The following is a 25,409-nucleotide window of genomic DNA, read 5'->3' as shown; positions in this document are numbered from 1 at the left end:
GGCTCCCGGCGGGCTCCCGGTGCTGCCGCGCCCCGCCAGCAGGGGGCGCCCGCTGGGCGCCGCTCCGCGGAACTACAATTCCCGGCAGCCTTCGCGCGCAGCGCCGCTGTTACGTCATCGCGGCGCCGGGCGGAGAGCGGCACCGGCACCGGCACCGGGACCGGGACCGAGCCAGGTGGGGGTGGGCCCGGGCCTTTGGGCAGGGCTCGGTCCGGCGGGTGGAGGCCCAGGGGGAACTGGGGCCGCTCTCCCGGGGGGAGACTGGGCCCGGCGCGGGGCTCTCCGCCTCTCCCGGCTTCCCTCCGTGCCCTGTTCCTCTCACGGGTGTCCCGCTCTCCGTCTCTCCTCTTCCCGTCTCCCCCCTCACACCGCTCTCCCCTCAGGCCGCCATGACCAAGCTGGCCCAGTGGCTCTGCGGACTCGCCCTGCTGGGCTCGGCCTGGGCCGCGCTGGCTCTGGCCCCGCCGGGGCTGCAGCCGCCGGCCCCGCTCCGCCAGGCGCTGCTGCCGCTGCCCGTCTACCTGCTCGTGGCCTTCGGCTGCTACTCCCTGGCCACCGTGGGCTACCGCCTGGCCACCTTCAACGACTGCGAGGAGGCGGCGGCCGAGCTGCAGGAGCACATCAGGGCGGCGCGGGCCGACCTGCGGCGGCGGGGGCTGCGCCTCGGACCCCAATAAAAGCCCCGGGACGGTGCTGGCCGTGCTCGTGTGCCCCCGGGACACGGCGGGGGGCTCCGGGGGCTGCGAGCCTCGGGGGCTGCTGGGAGCCACCCGCAGGAATCACTTGGTCCTGCCGGGGGAGGGTTTGGGGGTTCTCCATGCGGGTCCCGGGAAGCCCCCCCCCCACAGCCGGTGCTGCCCTGCTTGTCCCTCGCTGAGCTGCCGGGAATTTGGCTCTGAAGTGGGATGCGGGACTGGCCCAGACACAGTCCCGGCTGCAGGTGGGAGCGGCAGGAGCCTCGTCCCGTCCCGCTCGCGGGGCTCCCGGCAAGGCGCAGAGGGACTGATAGGGTGGGGCGGGCGACACAGCCTTTAAATTTCGGCCTGGTGTCCCCCAAACCTCCCCCGGCAGCTCGAGGGGAGCTCCCCCGACTCCTCCGCCCACCCACAGCACCACACTGGGCTTCACTGGGAAGAGGGAGGGGTGGGGGGCTCTGCCTGGGGAGGGGCCCGCTCCTGGGGACCCCCATTTCTGCTCTCTGAGCCCGTGTGCAGCAACCTGCTGCCCTGGCAGCCACCGGCTCCTCCAGCCAAAGGGCTTCGGCATTTTAATTAGCAGCTGTGCATCCTCTGCAGAAAGGAGCAGTTGGGAGCGGGAGGGAGGACTCGGGTTAATTAGCAGGAGCAGCTAATTAGCTGTTTCCTGAGCAGCAAAGGCTGGTGGGAGCAGAGAGGGAAGCTGCCAGCACTCGCTGGCACACGCTGGTTGTGGGGTGACATTGCCCTGGATTTGGCCACCTGGGGCCTTGGCGGGGTCAGGACCACAGCATGAGGACAGCAGTGCTCTGGGGGCTACTGGCAGCCTTCTGTGGGCTACTCAGGGTCATCAGGGGGCTACTCACAGCCAGCTAAGGGCTCCTCGTGATCGTTCAAAGGGGCTACGTGTATCTATCCAGTGGCTACTTGTGGTCATGCAGGGGCTGCTCGTGACCCTGCGGGCTACTCATGAAAATCCTGCCCCATCCCGGGCTACTCGTGGCCCTCAGGGGCTACGACAGCCAGCCAGGGAGCTCTTTGTGGCCATCCAGGGGCTACTGACAGCCAGCCAGCGAGCTCCTTGTGGCCATCCAGGGGCTACACATGGCCATCCAGGGGCTACTGACAGTCCTCTGTGAGCTACTCAGGACCGCCAGGGGCTACTTGTGGCCACCTAGGGGCTACTCACAGCCATCTGTGAGCTACCCGTGACCCTGCGCAGGCTCCTCGTGGCAATCCAGAGCCTCTGCTCGTGGCCTTCGAGGGGCTACCTATGGTCATCCATGGGGCTACTCAGGGCCATCCAGAGCCTCCAGTCGTGGCCATCAGGAGCTGCTCCCAGCCCGTGTGGCAGCTCCTCCCTGCGTGGAAGGATCCGGGAGCTGCCTCCGGCCTGGCACGAGGGGCCACGTCACAGCCGCTGCCGGCACGGGCCAGCCGGAGCGACCGGTTGGCAGCCGAGGTGTGGCCGTGGAGAAAGCTGCCCTTTCCCGAGGCTGTGGGGCCAGGCTGGGAGCTTTTTCCCGAGGCTGGGGGGCTCCTCCCTGCTGGGCCAAGTGCCGGGAGCAGGCACGGGGAGCCCCGGCTCCACAGGGGCAAGACAGAGCACGCCGGGAGCTCGTCCTCCTTCCCTTGGCACCGCGCTCAGCTCTGTCCCTTTATGTGGATTTTTCCAGGCTGTGTGTGAGGCGTGCACAGGCAGCAGAGGCACAGCTCCTGCCAGCATCCTTCATCCCAACGGTGCCATCTGGCTGGAGTGTGGGATGAGGCTCCTCGGTCCTGGGGGGGGGTCCTGCATGGGGTGGGGGTCTCTTTCTGCAAGGCTCCGGGGTCTGCTGTGTGATTTGGTCCCTCCGCGGAGGCACTGGCTCCTTATCTTCATTCCAGATCGCTGTTAATTGGTTAATTGACAGAGCATCGATGCTTGATCCAGGCCCGCTCGATCCACGGGGGTTTAGCAAGGATTCCCATCGATTCCCAGGCCCTGCCACGTCAATTCCACAGACTTTTACCCCCACACTGTGATGGGAGGGTCCCTCAGGGGGCTCAGAGCAGTGCTGGCTTCCCTGGGGTCCCCTCGTGGCCCCAACACCAGGGCTGATGCCTGCCGAGGGTTTGCCAGAGCCCAGGGTGTGCCAGAATGAGCTCTCCCCACAAGTAGCCCCTATATGGCCATAAGCAGCCCCCTGGTTGGCCACAAGGAGCTCCCAAAGCAGCTGCAGGGCCAAGAGCTGCACCCTCCCCTGCAGCAGGAGGGAGGTACAAGAAGCAGGCACTGGGAAGTCTCTGATTTATTAAAAGGCACTTGAATCCATACAAAAGTGACACCTGGACCCCTGGAAGCCACTCAAAAGCCCTGCCCTTCAAAATCCTGGTGCCAGGCAGGGCCACGGGCATGGAAAACTATCCTCCCACCCTGGGGTTTGGGGGGCTAACGGCACCCCAAAGGATTCGCTGAGAGCTCCAGGGCCTTGGCTGAAGGATGCAGGGCTGGAGGCAGGAGGTCCTTCCCGATGTCCCACTGGGAGTGGCCGAGGTGGCACTCGGGGCTCAGAGCTGGGGTGCTCCTGGGGACCCCTCAGGCAGGCAGGGGGCTGTAGGGCTTGCCCTGCTCTGGCCGGTACCGCTGGAAGAGCCAGAACCGCACGAGGCTGGTGAGGATCCCTGGCACGTTGGGGACCTGCGGGAGGACACGGGGGGACAGTGGATGTACCCCTCCCCCCTGCGGTGCCGGGGGAGGTTTATTGGCCCCATCCCAGCCAATTAATTAAAATCAATAGTCATCACACTGAGCCTTGTCACCCTTGGCTGGGTGACACACGCGGTGCTGAACGGGGCCGGCGCCGAGCCAAGTGCTCAGCTGAGCCACGAGAGGGGAATGGGGTGGGATGGGATGGGATAGAGTGGAATGGGATGGGATAGAGTGGAATGGGATGGCGGTGGGGATGGGGATGGGGTGGGGAAGGATAGGATAGGCTGGGATGGGATAGAGTGGAATGGGATGGTGGTGGGGATGGGGATGGGGTGGGGAAGGATAGGATAGGCTGGGATGGGATAGAGTGGAATGGGATGGGATAGAGTGGAATGGGATGGCAGTGGGGTGGGGATGGGGTGGGGAAGGATAGGATAGGCTGGGATGGGATAGAGTGGAATGGGATGGGATAGAGTGGAATGGGATGGCAGTGGGGTGGGGATGGGGTGGGGAAGGATAGGATAGGCTGGGATGGGATAAGATGGGATGGGATGGCAACGGGGTAAGGATGGGATAGGGGTGGAATGGGGATGGAGTGGGGTGAGATGGGAATGGGATGGGGTGAGACGGGGCAGGAGAGGGACAGAACAGAATGGGATGGGATGGAGAAGGGTGGGAGGGGATGGGGATGGGATGCAATGGAGTTGGATGGTTTGGGATATGGTGGATATGATGAGATGGGATAGAGTGGGATGGGATGGCACCACCCCTTGGCATTCCACCACCCCAACCCACTGTGATGTAGGGATCATGGAGCTGCAGGCCATAGAGCGTCCAGCTGCTGGAGGCCACAAGGGTGGTGACGGTCAGGGGAAAGGACAGGCACCGCGTCGACTTGCTCCGGACAACCTTGGCCTGCAGGAGCAAACGTCAGGCAGGGCCCAGGCTGGCAAGCCCCAGCTCTGCCAAGCCCCACACACCAGGTCAGCCAGCGGAGAGAGGTACATGCTGATGGTGAAGACGCTGCAGAAGAGCCCCAGGTGCGCCAGGCGCGTCCCCGTGTCAACCAGGATGGTGAAGTAGCCGTAGCCAGTGACCACCACAGCCAGGAGCAGCAGGACCTGAAGCAGCACGGGGCGCTGGGAGGGACAGCAGGGGGACGTCAGGGTGAGGGTCCCCCATCCTCCCCATCGCCCCAGGCCCCTGCCCCACCTTGGCAGGGCTGTAGTAGAGATACACCAGGATGTAGAGGGTCTGCAGGGCTGCCCCGATGGCGTTGACGGTGATCACTGTCCCGTCCCCCTTCAGGCAGCCGTAGCCCAACCAGCTCAGGTTGCTGCAGGGATATGGCACAGGCACTTGGCTTCAGCCTGGGGGATCCTCCCTGCCCCTCAAATGTGTATGACCCTCCTCCCCAGCACCCGACCCTGCTGTACTTGGCATCAGTGGTGAGGAAGGGCAGGAACTGGATGTTCTCCACACTTTTGGTCGCCAGCATCTGGCGCAGGTCAGACCTGGGGAGGGCAGCGGCCTCCTGGGTGCCTGGCAGTGCTGGGGTGGGGGGGCTCCAGTCTCTGCAGCCAGCAGGCACTGCACCCCCCTGCTCTCCTCCCCCTGCACCCCCCAAACGGGACTCAGCACCACCCCCAATCCCTCTGCAGCAGCCATCCATGGCCCACTGCACCCCCAAACTGGCCCCGGTAACCTCCCCATTACACCCCCCGATGGCTCCCACTGCACCCCCAAACTGGCCCCGGTGCCCTCCCCATTACACCCCCCGATGGCTCCCACTGCACCCCCAAACTGGCCCCCATTACACCCCCCTACTGCCCTCTCCACTGCACCCCAAACTGGCCTTAACACCTTCCCTATTTTACCCCCAAGTGTCCCTTCACGGCCTCCACTGCAGCCCCCAAAATGCCTCTGGTGCCTTCACTATTGCACCCCTAACCCTCCCGCCAGGCCCCCACACTGCACCCCAAAACCAGCCCTGGCGTCCTGATCGCACCCTCATCCCCCATGGGCCCCGCTGCAACCACAAATCCCCCTCCCCAAGGCCCCCACTGCACCCCAAAACCAGCCCTGGCGTCCTGATCGCACCCTCATCCCCCATGGGCCCCGCTGCAACCACAAATCCCCCTCCCCAAGGCCCCCACTGCACCCCAAAACCAGCCCTGGGGTCCTCCCAACGCCCCCCGGCCCTCGCTGCACCCCCGAGCTGGCCCCGGTGCGTTCCGCATCGCCCCCGCCCCCGCCCGGGGCCGCCGCCGATCGCTCACAGGCCGGTGGCGAACATGGCGAGGGTGGCGGCCAGGCAGACGCCGGCGAGCACCGACAGGACCATGCCGGACACCGGGCAGCGGCGGCGGCGGCGCGGCGGGGCCGGGGCTGCCCGCGGCGGAGCGGAGCGGGGCGGGGCGGGACGCACTACCGGGGAGGGGCGGCGGGGATCCGGCTCCGAGCGGGGGGAGCAGCGCCGGCTGCACCACCGTGACCGCCCCGCGGGCACCCGGGCGGCACCGGGGAGGGCACCGGGGACGGTTTGTGGGGGGGGGGGGGGGGGGTGCGGTGAGGAAGGGGGGGGGAGCACCCCCAAGGTGTCGTGGATTGAGCGCCCCACTTCAGGTTTGGGGGGGTCCCTGGGCAGCCCCAGGGTGAAGCCCATGGTCCAGATTGCACAGCCCGGGGGTCACACAGCGCTGTGACCCCAGCTGCCCCCTCCCCGGCAGGAGTCACACTTCCCTGTGACAACAATTCCCCAGGATCCTGGGACCCTCACTTCCCTGTGACCCCACTGTCCCAGGCTGCCCCCACACATCCTGGGGGTCACTCATCCCTGTGACCCCCTCTCCGCGACCCTCCATCTCTAGGGTGCCCCCCATTCGGGTGTCACGCATCCCTGAGCCCCCAGATCTCACCTCCCCAGGACCCTCGCTCCCTGCGGGTCCCAGGGGCCTCAGATCCCTGTGATCCCAGCCCCCTGCACCCACAGCGGCTCTCACCCTCAGGGGGTCCCACATCCCCGGGGTCACCCCGTGGGGGTCCCTGGGGTGCAGCCAGGCTGCGTCCCCTGCCCAGCCCCGGGGGGGCTCTGGCTCAGGCCCCTCCCGACCAGCAGGGAGATTTATCAGACCCATCCCACGGGATCTGTCGCATTCCAGCGGGGTTTGTCCCAGGAGCCGCTGCCCCCCACCTGGAAGCTCACTGCAGTGCAGGGGGAGGGGTCCCTACCCTCAGGGGAGGCCTTTGTGTCCCCAGATAAAGCCGGGGACAGTGCCAGCCACTGTGGCACTTTGCCACTTAACAGCCCCGTGCAAACACCAGCCAATTAATTAATTAACCAGCCCAACCCCCCACAGGGGCCAGGAGGGCCTTGGCCCAGGAGGGTGGGGGAGGTCTCAGGCGCTCAGCATGGTTTTGGTTATTTATTCCCGACAATGGTATAAAAAGTCCCGTGTCAAAAGCTGTACAAAGGGGGTGCTGGGGGGGCCCCTCCGGCACCCAGCGGAGGGGAGGGATGGGGAAGGGCCAGGGGATGAAGGACGGGGTAGGGGTGCAGCACAGTGAGGAGTGGGATGTTTCTTATAACCCCGCTCCCCTGGCTGCGGGGCATCTCCGGCCTGTCTGTGCTCCCTGGCTACTGACATCGGGGCGGTAAGTGGCCCCCTGCACCAGCGTCACCTGGCCACCCCCACGTCCCCGCCTGCAGGACACATTCCAGTTCCAGCCCACCGCGGGGAAAGCCCCGAGGGTGGTGGGCGAGCTCAGCTGCGGGGCAGGGGTGCCAGCCCCCTGCCCCTCTCCAGTTTGGGGCACCTCAGCCCCTCCAGCCCCAGGCTCCCGCTCGGCCTCTGGCTGCCAGGACCATCCTGGAAGGGCCAGGGAAGCCTGAAGGCTCCAGCTGCTCCAATGGCTTTGGGCCCTCCAGCCCCATAATACTGACAAATCCTTTCCTTGCCCAGATGTGCACAGGGCAGGGCACCCGGGGCAGATGTGCGGGGACCACGGGGGTCCCCAGTGGCCACAGCCTCGGTGGGTCCGGGCACGAGGGGCAGCTCAGAGCCCCTGCGGCACCAGGAGGGGCAGGAGGAGGCTGATGAAGGTGAAGGGGCGGCTGCTGCTGCGCATGGCCGAGTTCTGCCCCACGCTCCTCAGCACGTGTGCGGCCGCATCGTCTGCAGGGGCAAAAAAGAGAGGAGCCGTCAGCAACCCCCGAAGACAAGCTGCACCCCAAGCCAGCAGCACATCACCCCTGCAGAGGGCTGCCGCCAGCCTTGGTACCTCAGCCAGCTCCAGAGCCCCCCAGAAGGGGCAGATGAGCCCCAGTGCCCCCAGCAAACCCCTGGGCGGCTGTGTTCAGGCCAGTGCCCCCCACCCACCTCCTGGTGCCCCCAAGAACACCCCGTCTCCCCAGAAGGGAAGTTGGCTCAGCCCCAACCCACAGCCCCCAACACACCTGCCTGGATCCTCCCCTTCTGCGTCGAGGCCGGGGCAGGCGGTGCCGGAGCTGCGGAGCAAACAGGGGGTCACGCCAGGGAAGGCAGCACCCCAACCCCCCCCCAAAATCCCAAAATCCTCTTTCACTGTGGGTCGTCCCCCCCCTTCTTCCCCCGCCCCCACCAACACCTTCCCGGCCAAGCTGCGCGTGCCCACACCCCGGGCTGGCCAGGGGCCACGGCCAGGCCGTGACTCAGCGTGGCCAAGGCCACGCTGGGCACCGGCGCCGCGAGCGGGACGCTGGGGGGGCCCTGAGGGGGTGGTGATACTCACTGCCTTTGCCTGTCACCGTCACCTTCAGTTTCAGGCAGGCTTCACCGTGGTGGTGGATGGGCTTGGCTGTGAAGGGAGAAGCAGGTTAGGAAGGGGTGGGGGGAGCCCGCTGGCGAGTCCCCGCAGCACCTCGGAGCCCCCCAGCACTCACAGATGTAGTAGTAGCTGTGTCCCTCCCTGAACTCCTTGCCCAGCGTGAAGGGAGTGAAGCGCTGGAACTTCTCGGAGAACTTCTCGGGGCCGTGCAGGGCGCTGGGCTTGTCGCATTCCCAGCGGATCTGCTCCTTGGAGCGGGGCTTGCACGCCTGGTACTCCTCGAGCTCCACCAGGTACAGGGTGTAGCGCTCCATGGCCCGGGGGTCCACGCTGCCCTCCTCGTAATGGGGGCAGATGATGTCCAGGTAGTCATTGAGACGAACCTCCACCGTGTAGTCACTCCACAGAAACCTGCGGCAGGCGGGGGGCGGGGGGGTCAGCTCTGTGTTTGGGGCCTTACTTGCACCCCCAAATCCCCCACAGCCAGGGGGGGCAGCACCCCGGCCGCGGCAGCGCTGGGCGGGGGCACCCCTGTGTCCACCCCTCGCCGTGCTGAGTCTTGCAGCACCTGGAATAGCTTTGGAAGGGCAACCCCCCCTTCACTCTCCCTCCGGCTCGGCCCCCCCGGCAGCGAGTGCTGAGCGCACCCCACTTCCCAGCGCTTCCCAAGAGCCGGGGAGCAGGGAGGGGACCCGCTGGGACGCGCACCCTGCCCGCACCCTGCCCGGCCCAGCGCTGCCGGAGCAGGAGGCGTCGCGGCGCTCGCCGTGGGGCAGCCAGCCCGGCTCCAGCTGCGCCCCACACCCCACCCGGGGGGGGCACGCCGGGGGCCTCCACGGGGTCCCCACCTCGCCGGCTGTGATGGCCTCGAGAGGGCACAGCCACCCAAAAACCTCCGGGACGACACAGCCCTACATTCTGGGGGAGTCCTACACCCGTGGGGGGGGGCACGGCCTGGGCAGGGGGAAAACCCCCACAAGCTGGGGAGGGAGTGACTTAGCCCAGGGAAGGAGGGGAGGCCCCACATCTCCCCACGGGCGCCTGAGTGTGGGGCAGCCCCACAACCTGGGGGGCTGGAGAGTGAAGGGGGGGGGGCTCCCCGAAAGCCAAGAGGGACACTCCTAGAGCCTGAGAGAGCCCATGCCCTGGGGGGGCACCGCAACAACCGGGGGGGTCACGGCTGCGGGCGGGGGGGACCCCTAGAGCCTGCAGGGCTGTTGCTTGACACGGGGTCACCCCGCAGCCCCGGCGGCCGGTGAGCGGGGGGCCCCGATCCAGGTCTACCCCCCCCGCACATCCTGCCCCGTGTTTGTCAACACGGTCCCCGGGGCCGGCGCCGGGGCTGGCGCCGCGCCCCCCCCCGCGGGAAGGAAGCGGCCCCTTCGCACGGCCCTGGGAACGGAAAGGCCCCCCCGGGCGCACCTGGACCGGCCCCGCCGCCCCCCGCACGGCCCCGCACCGGCCCCGCCACCTCGTCCCGCCGCCCGCCCCGCACAAAGGCCGCCGGGGAGCGGCGCGGCGCCGCCCGCGCCCTCGGGGCGGCCGGTGCCGGTCTCGGTGCGTGTTTGCGGTGGGGGGGGGGGGGGGTCCCGGTGGGAGGCGGGGGTCACTCACCGGGGGTTGGAGCTGTTCCAGAACACCGTGTGCCGCTCGGCCGCCGCAGCCCAGCACAGCCCTAGCCCCAGCAGGGCCAGGGGCACCCCCGGCCGCCCCATCGCTCCGCGGGTGCTGCGCTCCACGGGCGGCCCCTCGCCCGCCCCCGCCTTAAGTACGGCCCCGCCGCCGCCCCGCCCCCGCCGCCGCCCCGCGCTCGCACAACAACACACGGGACGAGGCGGGGGGGCACGGCACACACACGACACACCCCCACCGGTATCGATCGGGGGGACGGAAACCACCCCCACACCGAGACCGGCACCGGCGGGGACGCGCACTCCCGGACACCGGGACCGGCAGCGGGCAGGGGACGCAAACCGCCCCTACCGAGACCGGCGCTAACCTGGACACAAACACAGCCCCCCCTCCCGCACCGGGACCGGGCAGGGGGACGCAAACCCCCGCCCCCCGCCACCGGGAACGGCACCGGGAAGGGGACACACTCCCCTCAGAGCGACGAGCACCCCCCGACACAGCACCACAGCCTCACCCTGCGCTCCAGGAGCACCCCACCTCCACACACACCCCCCCCATCCCCCCACAGGACCGGCACTGAGCAGGGCAACCCCCCCACGAGTGACCCACACCCTACGAGCCCCCCACAGGCTCCACACACACACTGGGCGCTGTGCGTGCACACTGGGGGGCTGCGGGTGCAGGATGGGGGGCTCTGGGTGCAGGATGGGGGGCTCTGGGTGCAGGATGGGAGCTGTGGCTGCAGGATGGAGGGCCGTGGGTGCAGGATGGAGGGTTGCACATGCAGGATGGGGCTGTGGGTGCAGGAGGAAGAGCTCTGGGTGCAGGAGGGAGAGCTGTAGGTGCAGGATGGGGGGCTGTGCGTGTAGGACGGGGCTGTACATGCAGACTGGGGGGCTGTGGGTGCAGGATGGGGGGCTGTGGGTGCAGGACAGGGCGCTGTGGGTGCAGGATGGAGAGCTGTAGGTGCAGACTGGGGGGCTGTAGGTGCAGACTGGGGGGCTGTGGGTACAGGATGGAGAGCTGTAGGTGCAGAACAGGAGTCTGTAGATGCAGCATGAAGGGCTGTAGGTGAAGGGAGAGCTGTGGGTGCAGGACAGGGCTATGGGTGCACGCTGGGGGACTGTAGGTGCAGAACACAGGTCTGTAGGTGCAGGAATGGGGGCTGTAGGTGCAGGAGTGGGGGCTGTAGGTGCAGGATGGGGGGCTGTGGGTGCAGAACAGGGGTCTGTGCATTCAGGACAGGGGTCTGTAGGTGCGGGAGGGAGAACAGTGGGTGCAGAACAGGGTCTGTAGGTGCAGAACAGGAGTCTGTAGGTGCAAGATGAAGGGCTGTAGGTGCAGCAGGGAGAGCTGTGGGTGCAGGACAGGGCTATGGGTGCACGCTGGGGGACTGTAGGTGCAGAACAGGGGTCTGTAGGTGCAGAACAGGGGTCTGTAGGTGCAGAGCCAGGGTGGGCACAGCAGGCACGCTGCCACTGCCTGGCGGGAGCGCGGTGCCTGGCTGTCGGCTCCCATTTGCTCTGACACGGATCCATCCGTGTCCCGGCCGGCGCGCGACGCTTCGCCGCGTGTTGTGAAGCGATAACTCAGCCGCATTTGCAAAACAACTTTCCTCTTGTTTATTCCATAATGATCCATTGATTGTGGGTAATGTTGCATGCCCTGCGCCGCAGCGGGCGCGGAGCGCTCCCCTGGCACGCGGCAGGGGCTCCGGCAGGCGCCGGCACGGCAACCTGAGAGCGGCCGTGGCTCCCGCAGCCACGGCATCCTACGGGCCCAGGCTGTGGGGCTGGGCGCCCCACATCCCACCCACATCCCTCCTGCATCCCAGCCTCTCTCCCCACACCCTCGCTCCCAGGGAGGCTGCTTTGCTCTCATCCTCCCTGCTTGTGGCCAGGCCTGACATCATCCCTAATGACAGTGCCAGGCCTCTGTTCCCGGGATGCCGGCGCTGCCGTGGCTTGTACAGGGCAGCACCTCCTGGGAACACCGCTGGGATCCCAGAGCTGGAGCACGGCACGTGCAGGCCACGGGGATGGGTGCAGCACCAATCCCATGGTCCTGGCAGCACCCTGGTACTGCCCCCTCCACGTAAGGGACAGACTGTGCCTGGGGAAACCAAGGCAGGGAGCACTGACCGGGAGAGGGCTGGGCAGCCCCTGGTGTTTGAGCCTTGTGCTGGGCCTGCCAGGGGGATAATGAGCCTCCTGGGACACCACGCTGGATCCACCCTGTGGCACTGGGATGTGGTACCCAGCGCCACTGGCCGAGGGGCTCCCCTGTCCCGTGTGCCGTGGCCCCAGCAGGCCACCAGGTCACAGGGAAGGGGCTGGGAGTGAGGCCTCATGGACACACCGAGACCCAGTGCCACCACCATGCCTGGCCCAGAGCACTGGTGGAGGACCAGGACTGGAAAGACAAGCCCATATCCCCCTCTGGGGACAGTCTGGGACAAAAACTGGGGCTAGAGGTGCCCCATTACCTCCCGCCCGGGGCACAGGGTGGGCAGCACCTGGGCAGGGTGGGTGCCCACCCACAGTGGCACTGGGGCTGCCAGTGAAGGCGCGCACGTGGTGCACACGGTCATGGCCACGGCACCTGGGAGCAGGTGACAACGGGCTGGGATTGGTGCCCATGATGGAGGGACAAAGGTGAAGCCGTTTCAGGCTGTAAACATCGCTGCTGCTCCGTGTGGGGCAGGTAGGGTTGGCCAGAGGCCGCCGAACTCGTGACAGTGTTTGTGGTTTGTTGGCTGGGGACACCCGGGAGTGCCCCGGCCCCTGGCTGGGCTGACGTCACCCGCACAGGGCTGGGGGAGGAAGAGGAGCCGTCCAGTTTGTGGCCGGGAGCGAAGGCCGCGGTGACGCAGTGCCAGCTGCGTGCAGCCTGGCAGGTAGGCATGGCAGGTAGGCATGGCCTGATGCCAGCCCGGTGGGGGCAGAGCCGCAGCCCCAGGGCTGTCCAGCTGTGCCAGGACCTCATGCCTTTGGCCAGAGAGCCCACACTGGGCAGGGGAGCTGCCCCGAGGCGAGGCAGAGCCTCGTGCCACACAGCTGCTCCTGGCACACATCCCCCTGCCTGGATCTGCTGCCGAGGCTGTGAAACCCCAAAGTACCCAAGGGGCACCCAAACATCAGCACTGGGGTCCCAACAATGGCCCCCCACTTGATTTGGGGCAGCTGGGCTTGGGTATCCCCTCTAGCAGCACCCCAGAAGACTCCTGGGGTCTGTCCTGCTGTGCTCAGCCCTAGAGCACGGAGCAGACCCGAGCCAGGTGCCCACCGAGCCACCGGTGGTGCCACGCATGCACAAGAAGCGGTGCCAGGGTCGAGGCAAGTGGCAGGAGGGATCCTGCAGGCAGAGCTCTCCGTGCCAGGGCAATGACTCCGGCTCTCACACCCCCCCAGGGCACTGGCCACCCAAGCTGTGTCAGGCTCACTGTGCCACGTGCCACCAGCATGGCACCACACTGGGACAGGTGCTTTGGCCAGTCCCTGGCAACCAGCACCTGGCTGGATATGGCCCTTGGCAGTGGCGGCGGTGCTGCCCCACCCACACTGTGCCCACCCTGCCCTGGGCCAGCAGACAGCTGCCAGTGGCACCTCAGGACCCCGGGAGGGGGTCCAGGGCAGGGACCTCAGCCCCATGTCGGGCCAGGCCTGCCGGAGCGCGGGGGGGACGTGGGGAACCCGGCGCCTGCTGGGAGGGCTCCCAGGACCCGTCTGACGGGTTCGTCGGCTCTTCCCGGACAAGCCCGGGCCGGCGGGACACCCAGCCACCGCCCGGCAGCGCCTGCTGGGTGGGGGAGAGTGGCTGCCCTGCTCTCTGGGGCTGTGAGGACCCCCTTCCCCACGAAGCCACACCGGGAGTGGGGCCCTCGCAGCCCCTCATCCCTTGCTGCCCTCTCCCTGGGGGCACTGCCCCCTCCCCAGCCCCGCAGAGCGCAGAGTCAGGAGCCCACGACTGCTCCACTGTGTCTGTGGGGGCTGTGGGAGTCTGGGTCCCCCAGCAACACCCCCCTTTAGATGCAATCCCACCTCCAGGCATAATCCAGCCGCCACATCCTCTTGGTTGGAGGCGCTGGGGGGGGGGAGATGACGGCGTCCCCCACCCCGCAGGAGCCGCCAGCGTGTGCCAGATCCCCCCAGAACAGGCAGGAGCCGGCATGCCCGGCAGAGCCAGACGCGCCGGAGGGGCGATGCCGGAGTTCCCATGGCGTTGCCAGCACCCCATGTCTGTTCATTCTGTGCAGCTGGTGAGGATGGCAAGGAAGGCTCTCCTGCTCCCAAACGCCACCCCAGCACCCCCGGGGCTGCGTGCCAAGGGCCCCCGCGCTGCCCTTACCTTCAAGCGCTCCTGCTGTCCACGCCACGTTCCTGGGGGAAGCACCGCGTCCCTGCCAGCCGCTCCCCGCCGGCGCTGCGGGAGCAGAGCCAGCGGTGGGGAGCGCCCTGCAGCCCCCTGCCAGCGGAACCGAGCCCCTGGCTGGAGCTGTTGTGCCTGGCAAGGCGGGTGGCACGGTGGAGGTCAGCCCTCTCCTGAATGCCTGTCCGAGCCGGAGCCCCCCGGGACCCCTCCGAGGGCTGGAAGTGCTGCACGCCACCGTGACAGGGATCCCTTTTTTTATCCTTTTATTTTTTTTTTTTTTTAATAGACTAAGAGCAGAATATGAAAATCACCAGCCAAAGCACTTGAAAAAAAGATCGAGAATGGTTTTTTTTTGTTTGTTTGTTTGTTTGTTTTGTTTTGTTTTTCCCCAAAAAGTGTCTGTGCGTTTGCATAGGTCGGGTCTTCACGGAAGACGAGGAAAATCCAACACGTTCGACTATGTACAAGCCAGCCCGGGGCCGGCGCCGCTGCCTATGGTACAGTATAGATATATCTCTGTAGTCGCTCTCTGTACAGTATGTATAGATCTATATGGGTATGTACAGACTGCCCGGCCCCGGGGGTCCCTGCTCTCATCGGGCCTGGCGCTGCCCCCCAGCCACGGGGCGGCCACGGGGCACCGGGGGGGCTGCGGGCGGCACCCCGCGCTCCCCGGGATGGTGTCGGCGGGAGGCGCGGCGCTCCCAGCCGCATCCCTGCTGGCGGGATGGGCGGCGAGTCCAGCCGGATCGGTGCGCGCCGTGATCCCTGCCCCGCGGGGCAGCTCCGCAGGCGGCTCTCCGGGCAGGGGGTGGTGGGCTCGCGGTGCTTCCCCGCTGGCTCTCACGAAGGGCAGCAGGTCGAGGGGGCCGCACTCGGCAGAGCGGCGCTGGCCGGGCCCCCGCGGGCGCCGGGAGCTACGAGGCCAGCAGCGTCATGAGGAAGAGCGCGGCGGCCACGGCCAGGGGCAAGTGTTCCCGCTTGGGGCTGGTGCCGCTGATGCTCTTCTCCAGCTTCGGCATCTCCGGGTTGAAGTTTTCTGTGGGGAGGAGCGAGAGGATGAGGAGGGCAGCAGGGCGGCCCTGAACCCCCACCCCGTAGCTGGGGCTGCCCCAGGGGCGGCGGCGGGGGCGGGGGCACGGCGCTGCGGGGCCGGGGGCTCTGCCCGACTCACCCAGGTCCTCGATCTTCACCTCGGGCCGCAGGGTGAACTGGGGCAGGGTGGGCGCCAGCTTCTCCCCGGAGTGCGACGCTGTGGAGGGAGAGAGGGGACGGGGGGGTCACGCTCCCTGGATGTCCTGCACCGCAGCCCCCACGCACCACCCCCCCCTCAGGAGGGACGGGGGACCCACCGGCCAGCCTCGCCGCCCCTGCTCGCCCACAGCCCCCGGGATGGGCACGGGGGTACTTACTGGAGGCGCAGCAGACAAACACCTTCATCTTCAGGCAGGCCCGGCGGTGGTTGTGTGTCGGCGTGGCTGCAAGGCGAGAGTGTGCTGAGAGGGGCTCCGTGGCAGGGATCCCAACCCCGGGGCACCCCGAGGCTTGGTGGGTCTGGACAGAGAGGGGTCTGGTACTGCCCAGGGGTGTGCTCTGGGCTGGGGGAATGCAGCAGCACCCCAAATCCTGCACCAATATCCTGTACCAGCACCCCAGGCCTGAACCATCAGCTCCAGCATCCCAACCCGGCACCAGTATCTGGCACCAATGCTGCAATCCTGCAGCAGCAGCCCCTGAACCCTGATCCTGCATCCTATGTCATCATCCCCCAGCACCCCATCATGCACTGGCACCCCCATCCACACCCCCAACCTTCTTCCCATCTTTCCCCACACCCCTATCTGTTCCCTGCATCATGTAAACCCCCTCCCCTCCACCCCCTTGCTCCTTCAACCCCTCCCAGAGCTCCAGGCTCCCACTCTTAGAGGGGAAACAGCTGCCCAGTTTTGGGGGTGCAGGGGAACCAGCCGCGGGGGATGCAGAGGGGTCCAGCTGGGGTGGGACCTGAGGGGACCCAGCTGGGGTGGGACCCGAGTGGGGCTTGGGGGCTGTGTGGGGGTCCCGCCCCTCGCCCCACGTACATATGTAGTAGTACTCCTGCCCCGCACGGAACTCGTAGCCCAGTGAGAAGGCGCTGTAGCGCTGGAACTTCTCCGAGAACTTGATGGGGCTGTGGGGCGCGTGGGGCCGGTTGCACTCCCAGCGCTTGAAGCCCTGGCTGGTGTTGCAGGTGCGGTACCCCTCCGCGTTCACCATGTAGAGCACGTACTGCTCCAGCCGGTGCTCGGGCACCGAGGCGTTGTAGTGCGGGCAGTAGATGTCCAGGTAGTCGTTGACATTCACCTGCACCGTGTAGCCCTCCCGCCGCAGGCTGCAAGGGAAAGAAGGGATGGGAGGTCAGGGACACGCCCTGCACCTCCCCAGAGGCTGGACGAGGTTGCAGCGAAGGTTGGAACTGTGGGAGCAGTGATTCCCCCTGATCAACCCCTGTGTGAAGCACCCGACACCGTGGGACCCCTGCACAGCCCGAGCCTCACGAGTGGAGCAGAATCCCCGCCCTGGAGGGCACGGGTGGACCGGGGGGTGGGGGACAGGCGCTGCTGGGGACAGGTGTCAAGCCACACGCACAGGTGGGACGGGCAAGAGCACGGACATACGAGACAGCCTCAAAGAGGAGACAATGGACAGACAGAGCCAGAAGGGCATCAGGGTCCCACAGGCACCAGGGTCTCCACGGGACACAGCCCGTGGGTGCGCGGGGGACCCCGGAATTCCCCGGAATTCCCCGGCATTCCCCATTTCCAGCAGCCCGGAGCCGACCCAGCGCTGCCGCCCACCACGGCCCTGGCACGCGCCGCAGCTCGGAGCCAGGATTTCTCACCCTGCTCTGGCTAATCCCGTTAGTTCGTTAATGCCGTAAAGGGTGGCCCTGGGGGAGCCTCATTTACATTGATTAGGAGCAGCAATCCCCTCAGATCCACTCAGGAGAGGCTCCGCCGGCTCCTAATCCGCGCCCGACGGAAATCCCGGCCGCGGTAATCCTCGCCGCCGCTCTGACCCGCTGCTCCTGCCAATTAATTACCACCCGGCGCTGGCTCGGCACCGAGCCGCCGCGGCGGCACCGGGCCCTGACCGGACCGCGCTGCCGCGCTGGCCCGCATCCCGCGGGACACGGGCAGCAGCATCCCGGCACACGCGGCCGTGCAGCTCCCCTGGAGAGCTGCAGCTCCCGGCGCATCGCTCTGGATCACGGCCCTTTTCCCACCTCCCAGGGCAAAGCCCAGACCGTGAGCCCCCAAAGCACCGCTCCGGGTCCCCTTGGCCTTGGGCGGGGGGCGCCGCCGCCCCTCCCGGAGCCGAGCGGTTCCCGGGTCTCCCCGGCAGGGCTGGGCAGGCAGCGGGCAGGGCTGCGCGTGCAGACGCCCCACCCTGCACCATCGCCCCCGGCGCTCTCCGAGGAGCCCCGGCACTCCGCCAGCGCCCGCGGCACCCCGAGCCGAGCGGCGGAGACAGAACCGTAGCGGGACCCGGTGTCGGGCGGCAAAGGCGGGGGAGAAGAAACGCCGCCTCCGGCACTGGGGGGGCAACGGGGGCAGGGCGGGGGGCTGGAGGCAGAACTCATCACTCGTGGGACAGGGAGCGCAGCCCCACGCGGCCCCTCCCTCGCTGCGCAGCCGCTATTCCGCAGCCCAGCCCGGCACCCGCCGGCAACTGCTCCGCCGGGAAGGTGCTGAGGCAGCCACCCTTGCTGAGCGGGCGCCGGGACCTTTCATCTTCCCCCTTTGATGTGGTGGGAAGGGGGGCGGGGGGAGAAAAAGGCTTGTTATTAAAGAAATGGCCCCAAGGAGAAAATTGCAATTAACTCCACGCGGGACGCAGAGCTGGGACGCCGGCGTACCCCAATACCAGCTGCCCCACACCGGGGCGGGCACCCGCAGCTGGGGCTCCCCGCAGCCGGGCTGTGGCTGTGCCATGGGACACAGGGACCAGGAGAAGTGTCACAAGTGACACTCTGTCACGGGGTGCTGGGGACCGTTACGCCCCCCCCCCCACTCCCCTGTGGCACCCAGTGCTGAGGCACCGTCCCTTGGGACCCCAGGCTGGGGCTCGTTAAGCCACAGCTCATTAAGAAGCGTGGCTGCTGATAAACAGCCTCACTAACGAGGCACCAAAATGTCCCCTGGGCTGGGGGACAGCAGCACCCCTGGCAGGGTGCAGGAGCCCCAGGTGGTGTGGCAAGGGCCCCATGGTAGTGACTCCCACGGGCATTGCCAGCTGCCACGGCATGCCAGGAGCCCACAGGCATCATCATAAGCTGGGAGGGGCTGGGGAATGGCCCCATATGGGGAGAGCCACAGGGCCACCACAGCCCGAGGCACATCCAGGCGACCCCAGTAGCAGCTTTGGCCACAACACTGTGTCCCTGCCATGCTTGGCTCCTGCACAGTCCCTGCAGAGCAGCAACTCTAGATACCCCCAAATCCAGCAGCCTCCTCAGTGCAATGAGCCCAAGTGCTCCAAGATCTGCTGACAGCACCATCCAGGAAGCCCGTGGGCCTTGGTTTGGGGTGGAAGGGCAGGAACAGACACTCTGAGAGAGGGACTCTGCCTCTTTTCTCACCAGCACCCATCCCAGAGCAGGCACGGGCTGCCTGGTCCTGCCAGCTCCACAGCTATCAGGAAGCACCAGCAACCTGGGCTGGTATGGACCCCTGATAGCCCAGACTCTGGCAGCTATGGCATGGCCGGTGGGCATGGTGGGCTCTGGCAGTGCCCGAAGGGTTAAGTGCGGGAGGAGAACGGGCAGCATCACTTCTGCACGACTGCGTTTGTAGAGCAGGGCTTGGTGAGGCAGTGGTATCTTCCAGCAGCCTGTCACGCTGGGCAGATGGATGTCCCCCGGCAGCACCGGCCCCAGGCTCGGTGCCCACCGGCCCCGCACCGGAGGGACATTGGTGGCACCCTGATGGCACCCTGGCTACCTGGCACGCCGCAGCCACCGGTGGGCCGGGCGGCCGCTCCGCTCCCATCTGCTGCCATAAATCCGGGCTGCGTGCCGCACGCTGGCTCCCACACTGCTGGGGAGCGCCTGGTGCACTGCAGCACGCCCTGGCAGCAGTGGCACGGCGGGACCAGACCCCTGTCCGGACCCCCACACTACAGAGACTCGCTGCCATGGTGCCGGAGAGGCCTGGAGGGCAGCAGGGCCAGAGCTGGGCTCAGCACCCCACATTGGTGGTGCCAGCGGCGAGGAGCAGGGCAGTGTGCTGTGTCCTCGATGCGGTGCCCCCCAGCACCGGACAGCCCCCGGCACAGCCGGGCTCTTTGTTTGGCTCCAGTAGCTTCGTCCTTTTGGCGCATCCGGGGCCCATCCATCACCCGGGGAACAAAACAGTGCCATTGATTTACGAGTCCCCTTCCCGTCACCCCGCACCACAGCGAGAGGCAAAGGCGCATCGACCACTGTGGCCGCTCCACCCCAACGGACGGAGGGACAGACAGACCGACCGTCCTCCCGCACCCACCGCTGCGCCTCGGGGGAGACGGGGCGGCTCAGCGCGCCCCCCCCCCCCCCCGCCGCCCCGTGCCAGCCCTCCCCACGCAGCCAGCGCTGCACAGTCACGGCGCCCAGACGGCCACGCACACGCGCGCTGGCTCGGCAGACAGCGCCTGCGACGCGGCCCACGCACGCGGGTGGCACCGAGCCACAGCACAGCCCCCCCCGCCCCGGCCTCGCCTGGCGCAGCCGCAAGGCGCGGGCGCTAACGGCATCGCCGGCACACGGTGTCCCCGGGGCCACCTCCCTGCGTGGGGAATTGGGGCTCCGAGGGGGGGGAGGCGAGGGCTGATCCCCACGTGGAGGGAGCGGGGTGCCGGCGGGCAGCAGCGGCGGGACAGGCAGAGCCCTCCCCAAGCACGCCGGGACCCCAGCAGCACCCTACAGGTGCCCCCCCCCAATCACTATCGACGGCCACACAATCCCTGTAATCCCGGCTAAAGCCGGCCCCTTCCCGTGTTGCTAACAAGATCAATGAGGTTTCTAATTGGGTTTTAATTAAACCATCAATCTGCAACCGGTGACTCAATTACGAGCCCGGGCAGGAGCAGGTGGCCCCGGCCCTGTTGCACCCCGACACCGCGGCCGCTTCTCCCACGGGAACGCCGTCCGTGCTGCCGGGGCTCGGTGCCGCCCAGCGCCGTGACTCACGGGGCACGGCGCGCTCTGCCCATGGGCACCCGCTCCTGTGACGAGCGCCCGGGGATGGCAGGGTTTCTGTGGCTTCTGGGTGCCCAGCCTGGAGGGCAGAGGCATGGGGTGGGGGCTGGCCGAGCCCCCCAGGCAGCCTAGGGATGCCAAAGGGGGTGTTGTTGGCACTGTCCCTACATTCAGCTCCACAAGTGGGCACGGAACTGTCCCTGCTTGGGCACAGCTGCCCCGCACGCCGCAGCATCTCCTCCTGGATGCCCCCAGAGCCGCCGCTCCCTCCTGCTGTGGGTGACTCCTCCTCAGCCCTGCGGGTGCCGGTGGATGGGGTGGGGGGATCTGGCCAGGCACAGCCCTGGTGTTGGGGTTTGGCTGCTGCAGAGGAGCCTGGGCCCCTCCAGACCTGCTCTGCAGGGATGTGGCTCCTCTCCTGTGTGAGATACTCCCCAGCTCTGCACTGGGGCTTTCCAGAGCCCACTCCAGGCCTCTCCAGGGCCCACTCCAGCCCTCGCTGCCTGCAACACAGCCTGGGCCAGATAAAAGCCACCTTGAAGAGGTGAGCGTGGTGGCAGTGCCAGTGCTGGGGGGAGCTGCACGAGCCGTGTGCCTGCACCAGGTGCCACAACCTCCCTGCACACAGGTGGGCTCTGACCCCACACCACAGCCAGGCACCCCCTGTACCCCTGTGTCACAGCACCCCCCGCTCTGCCCCCTCCATGGCACCCAACGCCCCCAGTATGAGCCTCCTCAGGTCCCAAATCAGTCAGTGGCACAGTGTGGTACACCCCAACCTGCTTTGGGGTGCAGCAGTGTCAGGAGTGCTGGCCATGTCTGTGTCCATGAACAGGGACAAATTGCTGTCCCCATCTTGGCATCTGGGACACGCAGCAGGGAGAGAGCCTCCAGCATGCCAGGGCCCAGCTTGTCTGGGGACACTCCAGGAACCCCTGACCCTGCTCAATGGGTCACAGGCCCCAAAAAAGTTAGTGCTGGGTGGACATGGCTGTCCTGCACCTTTGTCCCATGCCACCAGGCCTATTCCTGGCAGGACTGGGGAGTGGAGGGCAGGGATGAGTCAAGGGTCATCCCACACCCCCAGGGCTTGCTGGCTGCCACCAGGGGAGGTGATGGGACGGATGGAATGCACAGCTGGACCAACAACCAGGCTGAGCAGGAGCAGGGTTTGAGGACCCCTCCTTCACACCTTCCCTGGGCTTTGCCAACACACCCCAAACCCATGGCATGAGGGGTGCTCTGCCTGCTTGGGACCCTTCCTGGCCTCCTGGCACCCTCAGCCCTTCCTTGCACGGCCAAAGGGGCTGAACTGCCACCAGCCCCCTGCTTCCTTCCCGAGGCACCATCGGGCCGCTCCCTGCGTTGCCCCTCATCCTGTCGTCCCGCTGAGGGCAGCAACAGGGGTGCCCAGGGTAGCATGGCAGGAGCCACAATAAATTCGTGGCCAAGGAGCAGCCACAGCCAGCAACCCCCTCCTCCCCGGAGAGCCCCGCAGGGCCGCGCTGGGCTTGTTTATGGCTCCACTTGCAGCAGGGTTGCTGGGATTTGCAGGCTGCGGCCCAGGGAGCCTAATTCCCCCCATAATTTATCTAATCCAGACACTTTGCCGTGCGGCTATAATTGCGTCCGAGCTGCCGCACTGCCTTAACAATAAATATCAGCCCCGGAGTCCCTGGGACACGGCTCTGCCGCAGCCGCCCCCACCGCGCCGCCCATGCCCTGAGCCGGACGCTCTTGGCCGCGCCAGACACGCCTGTGCGGGGGGTGCGGGCATCTGGCTGCGACACCCCCGGCTTGGCACGGCCCGGGCACTGCCAGCCACCCCCCCTCCGCCCTGTCCCTCGAGAGGCGCCGGGGCAGCGGCAGGTCACGGCGGTGATGGGGTGGGGGAGTCACGGGGAGACAAGGGTGGGGGTGGCCCGCCCGCCAGCGTCGCGGCGATGTCACGGTGTGGGGACGAGGCTGGGCGTGAAGGGGGTCCGGGCAGAGCAGGGGGGGCGCAGGGGGATGCCGAGCGCGGCGACACCTCGGCATTGTGCTGCGCCTCGGCACGTCGCACACACGCACGATTTATGGGGCCCGAGCTTCCGCCTGGCGACACAATCTCAATGGCAGGGGAGGGGGCTGCCGGGGCTGCTCCCACCCTGCACAAAAGGGGTGTGGGATGGGGGGAGCCCAGGAGAGCCCCTGCACCGACGGGCACCAGAGGATGCTCTGGCTGCATGCATGTCCCCGCCACACCCCTGGGCACTCGCACCAGCGAGGGACGGAGAGGTGGGCGATGGCAGCAGGCGCAGATCCCCGTGGAGGGGTCCACGGACACACCACAGGCGCGCAGCCCCCATTTCCCGAGAGGGTCCAGCCCACACCGTCCCCATCCACGTCGGCTCCCAGCTGTGGGTGCGCCGGCGAGGGCAGAGGCAGCCCCGGCGCAGGGTGTGAGGGAGGGGCTGAGCGGCCAAGGCCACCGACCCCCGACTGCTCCGCTCCCGGTGGCCGCTCCCACCCTCCGCTCTCACCCCGCACTGTCCCCGCAGCCCCGGAGCCACCGCTGCCGCCCTGGGGGTGCCACTGCTGCCGGGCAAAGACGGTGGGGGGCGGCAGGTACCTGTCGGGCCCCCCCCCCCCCCCCGCCTCCGCCGCGCCGCCGGTGCCGCTCCCGCACCCAGACATGCGGGGGGCGCGACTGGCGGGGGGAGCGGGACCCCTGCCCAACCCGGCGCACCGGGAGATGGATGCCTGGGGGATCCAGACTCTCCCCGCTGCCCCCGGTGCGTCAGCGCTGGCGGGGGGGGCTTTTCCCCCAGTGCCCACGACCCCGTCGCGCCCGCACCGGGAGCCGCCGAGCCCCGCCCGGCAGCGCGGCCACGGGGACACGAACCGGCCGGGCGGCTGTCCCCCTCCCGCCGCAGCGATCCCCGACTTCACGGGCAGGGCGAGGGGCACCGGGGGCACCGGCAGCCGGGGACCAGCGGCCCCGCCCGCACGAGGGCGCCGCGGGGAGACCGGCACCGGGGGTCCCGCAGTCCCGGTGTCGCCCGCCGCCCCCAGCGCATCCTTCAGCGCGATCCCCGCCGTGTCGCCGCCGCGTCCTTCCTGACGGTGCCCCCACCCCGCGCGGCCCCGGGGACACCTCCCCCACCCCCCCTACCCGCCCCCCCCGCCTCCCGGTGCGGGTCCCGGCGCCCCCGCCCGCACTCACTGCGGGTTGGAGCTGTTCCAGTGCACGGCGTGCCGGTTGCCCAGGGCCCCCGGCGGCCCCCGGCCCGGTAGCAGCAGCAGCAGCGGGAGCAGGGGCAGGAGCCCAGCCGCCATCCTGCCGCCGCCCGAGCCCGCCGCGATCCCGGGGAATGGAGGGAGAACCGAGCCCGAGCCGCCCGCGCCCCGCGGCCCCGGCGCCCAGCTCCGCCCCGCGCGCGCCCGCCGCCGCCGCGCCCCCGCGCGCGCTCCCGCCGCCACCCCGGGCCCGCCCCGGCACCGGCACCAGACTCGGGCTGCGGGTCCCCGCGGTGGAGACACCGCGGCCAGGTCCCAGGAGGATCAGGTGCCGCCGGAATCTCACCAGGAGCCCCATGAGTGTTACCTGTGTGAGGTCCTGCTGCCATCGGGGTCTCACCGGGACCCCTGGGGGTGCGCCCACCCCTGCCTGTCCCTGCGGGATCAGGTGCCACTGGGATCTCCCTGGGACACCCACAGCTGGGGGCATCAGAGCCAGGGCCCCCCGCGATTGGGGTCGCTCTGGCTGGGAGCTCTGGGCCTTGGGGCAGCAGCTCCTGTGGGTCTCTGCTGCTGAGGGAGCCGTGGGTGGGGGCTCAGGGCCCCAGAGGGTCCTCACGGTGCTGCTGCCAGTGCCATGGGGGTCACATGTACTCACAGAGGGGTTTGGCCACCCTGGAGGCACAGGAGTGGGTGGGAGGGAGTGTGCCCGTGTAGCAGGACAGCCTGGCTACCGAGGAACACACAGTGCCAGGCTCTGCTGCCTGCCCTGACCTCCCTCAGGAGCCAGCACCTGGCCAAGTGCCCACCCACATGGCCAGGCCCTTGTTCTTCCCACACCCCAAGGGTTTGTGGGGTGGAGATCCCTGCGGGGAGCCACGGGGGGCTGTGGGTGCTCCCCTGGCTGTGGGGATTGAGCTGAGTGCCAGCTCCCACTGCCCGTCCTCAGTGAGATCCCTTAGCAACTGCCATGCAGCGCCGCCCGGCAGAGCCGAGTGCCAGGTGATCGGCAACCCTGGCACACGTGTGCACGCACAGGCACGCTCGCACCAGCGCGGGCACGCACAGATTACCGGGCACACTCAGCTCACCGGGCACGCAGCTCACCGGGCACACTCGGCTCACTGGGCACACTCAGCTCACCGGGCACACTCAGCTCATGGGGCACACTCAGCTCACTGGGCACACTCAGCTCACCGGGCACACTCAGCTCACTGGGCACACTCAGCTCACCGGGCACGCAGCTCACCGGGCACACTCAGCTCACCGGGCACACTCAGCTCACCGGGCACACTCAGCTCACTGGGCACACTCAGCTCATGGGGCACACTCAGCTCACGGGGCACACTCAGCTCACCGGGCACACACAACTCGCTCCCTGCTCCCACGTGGAGCCGCCAGTACCAGCCCAGCGGCCTCTGCCCTGGCAATGCCGGCGTCATGCATCACCCGGAGCTTTGGCAGCCTTGAGGAGCTTGTGAATGAAACCAGGAGGCTCCCAAAACTGTGGCTGGGCTTGCTGAGCCGGCCTGAGCTGCTCCTGCCAGGAGCTATCTCGCTGGCGTGGTGAGCGTGGCCAGGGTGGTGCGGTGCCAAGTGTCATGTCCCAAGTCCCCAGTGGGCCTGGTGACGCTCAGGCCTGGGCAGATGCCCCGGTGCTGAGTCTTGGGGGTGTCTCCTGGCTCCCCAGAGTTTTGGGAGGAGCTCAGTGTGGGAGGACAGCCACCCCATTTCTTCTCGGGGTCCCTTAGGCCATGTGGGTGCTGCCCCAGGCCAT

At 68.0% G+C, this 25,409-nt stretch overlaps 4 protein-coding genes across 7 annotated transcripts; 1 reads left to right on the top strand and 3 right to left on the bottom strand.

Moving 5' to 3' along the window:
• The first annotated feature begins 77 nt into the window (after positions 1–77).
• On the top strand, positions 78–693 carry DPM3 (dolichyl-phosphate mannosyltransferase subunit 3, regulatory). The gene is made up of 2 exons (XM_054001220.1): positions 78–175; positions 384–693. The coding sequence occupies exon 2, from the start codon at positions 390–392 to the stop codon at positions 675–677; it is 288 nt and encodes a 95-aa protein (XP_053857195.1). The 5' UTR covers positions 78–175; positions 384–389; the 3' UTR covers positions 678–693.
• Positions 694–2,968: 2,275 nt separating this feature from the next.
• SLC50A1 (solute carrier family 50 member 1) lies at positions 2,969–5,791 on the bottom strand. Of its 3 annotated transcripts, XM_054001200.1 has the most exons (6): positions 5,667–5,791; positions 4,824–4,901; positions 4,600–4,723; positions 4,368–4,526; positions 4,183–4,302; positions 2,969–3,375 (listed from the first exon to the last, which is right to left on the bottom strand). In XM_054001200.1, exons 1-6 carry the CDS (start codon positions 5,729–5,731, stop codon positions 3,274–3,276), a joined length of 648 nt encoding a protein of 215 aa, XP_053857175.1. In that variant the 5' UTR covers positions 5,732–5,791; the 3' UTR covers positions 2,969–3,273. The 3 variants fall into 3 exon arrangements, with proteins under 3 accessions (XP_053857175.1, XP_053857176.1, XP_053857177.1); XM_054001201.1 differs by having other exon boundaries at positions 4,297–4,526; XM_054001202.1 differs by lacking the exon at positions 4,183–4,302.
• A 1,007-nt stretch (positions 5,792–6,798) lies between these two features.
• Positions 6,799–9,919, bottom strand: EFNA1 (ephrin A1). The gene is made up of 5 exons (XM_054001205.1): positions 9,808–9,919; positions 8,309–8,604; positions 8,158–8,223; positions 7,844–7,894; positions 6,799–7,562 (listed from the first exon to the last, which is right to left on the bottom strand). Exons 1-5 carry the CDS (start codon positions 9,906–9,908, stop codon positions 7,444–7,446), a joined length of 633 nt encoding a protein of 210 aa, XP_053857180.1. The 5' UTR covers positions 9,909–9,919; the 3' UTR covers positions 6,799–7,443.
• A 4,523-nt stretch (positions 9,920–14,442) lies between these two features.
• On the bottom strand, positions 14,443–23,813 carry EFNA3 (ephrin A3). Of its 2 annotated transcripts, XM_054001194.1 has the most exons (5): positions 23,619–23,813; positions 16,278–16,567; positions 15,609–15,674; positions 15,371–15,448; positions 14,443–15,235 (listed from the first exon to the last, which is right to left on the bottom strand). In XM_054001194.1, the coding sequence occupies exons 1-5, from the start codon at positions 23,729–23,731 to the stop codon at positions 15,114–15,116; spliced, it is 669 nt and encodes a 222-aa protein (XP_053857169.1). In that variant the 5' UTR covers positions 23,732–23,813; the 3' UTR covers positions 14,443–15,113. The 2 variants fall into 2 exon arrangements, with proteins under 2 accessions (XP_053857169.1, XP_053857170.1); XM_054001195.1 differs by lacking the exon at positions 15,371–15,448.
• Positions 23,814–25,409: the final 1,596 nt, after the last annotated feature.

This window comes from Vidua macroura, chromosome 29, assembly GCF_024509145.1.
Source record: "Vidua macroura isolate BioBank_ID:100142 chromosome 29, ASM2450914v1, whole genome shotgun sequence".
Taxonomy (NCBI): Eukaryota; Metazoa; Chordata; class Aves; order Passeriformes; family Viduidae; genus Vidua; species Vidua macroura.
This window is presented reverse-complemented; position numbering and strand designations above follow the sequence as displayed.

Excerpts from the sequence above, each read along its gene's own strand:
- DPM3 (XM_054001220.1), top strand. The coding sequence starts at position 390 with ATGACCAAGCTGGCCCAGTGGCTCTGCGGACTCGCCCTGCTGGGCTCG.
- SLC50A1 (XM_054001200.1), bottom strand. The coding sequence starts at position 5,731 with ATGGTCCTGTCGGTGCTCGCCGGCGTCTGCCTGGCCGCCACCCTCGCC. Across the intron at positions 4,724-4,823 it reads TTCCTCACCACTGATGCCAA|CAACCTGAGCTGGTTGGGCT; the intron begins GTACAGCAGGGT and ends ATATCCCTGCAG. Across the intron at positions 3,376-4,182 it reads TCCATGATCCCTACATCACA|GTCCCCAACGTGCCAGGGAT; the intron begins GTGGGTTGGGGT and ends GTCCTCCCGCAG.
- EFNA1 (XM_054001205.1), bottom strand. The coding sequence starts at position 9,908 with ATGGGGCGGCCGGGGGTGCCCCTGGCCCTGCTGGGGCTAGGGCTGTGC. Across the intron at positions 8,605-9,807 it reads TGGAACAGCTCCAACCCCCG|GTTTCTGTGGAGTGACTACA; the intron begins GTGAGTGACCCC and ends CGCCTGCCGCAG. Across the intron at positions 7,563-7,843 it reads GAAGGGGAGGATCCAGGCAG|ACGATGCGGCCGCACACGTG; the intron begins GTGTGTTGGGGG and ends TTGCCCCTGCAG.
- EFNA3 (XM_054001194.1), bottom strand. The coding sequence starts at position 23,731 with ATGGCGGCTGGGCTCCTGCCCCTGCTCCCGCTGCTGCTGCTGCTACCG. Across the intron at positions 15,675-16,277 it reads GCAGGAGTACTACTACATAT|CCACGCCGACACACAACCAC; the intron begins GTACGTGGGGCG and ends CTCGCCTTGCAG. Across the intron at positions 15,236-15,370 it reads GGTGAAGATCGAGGACCTGG|AAAACTTCAACCCGGAGATG; the intron begins GTGAGTCGGGCA and ends TCCTCCCCACAG.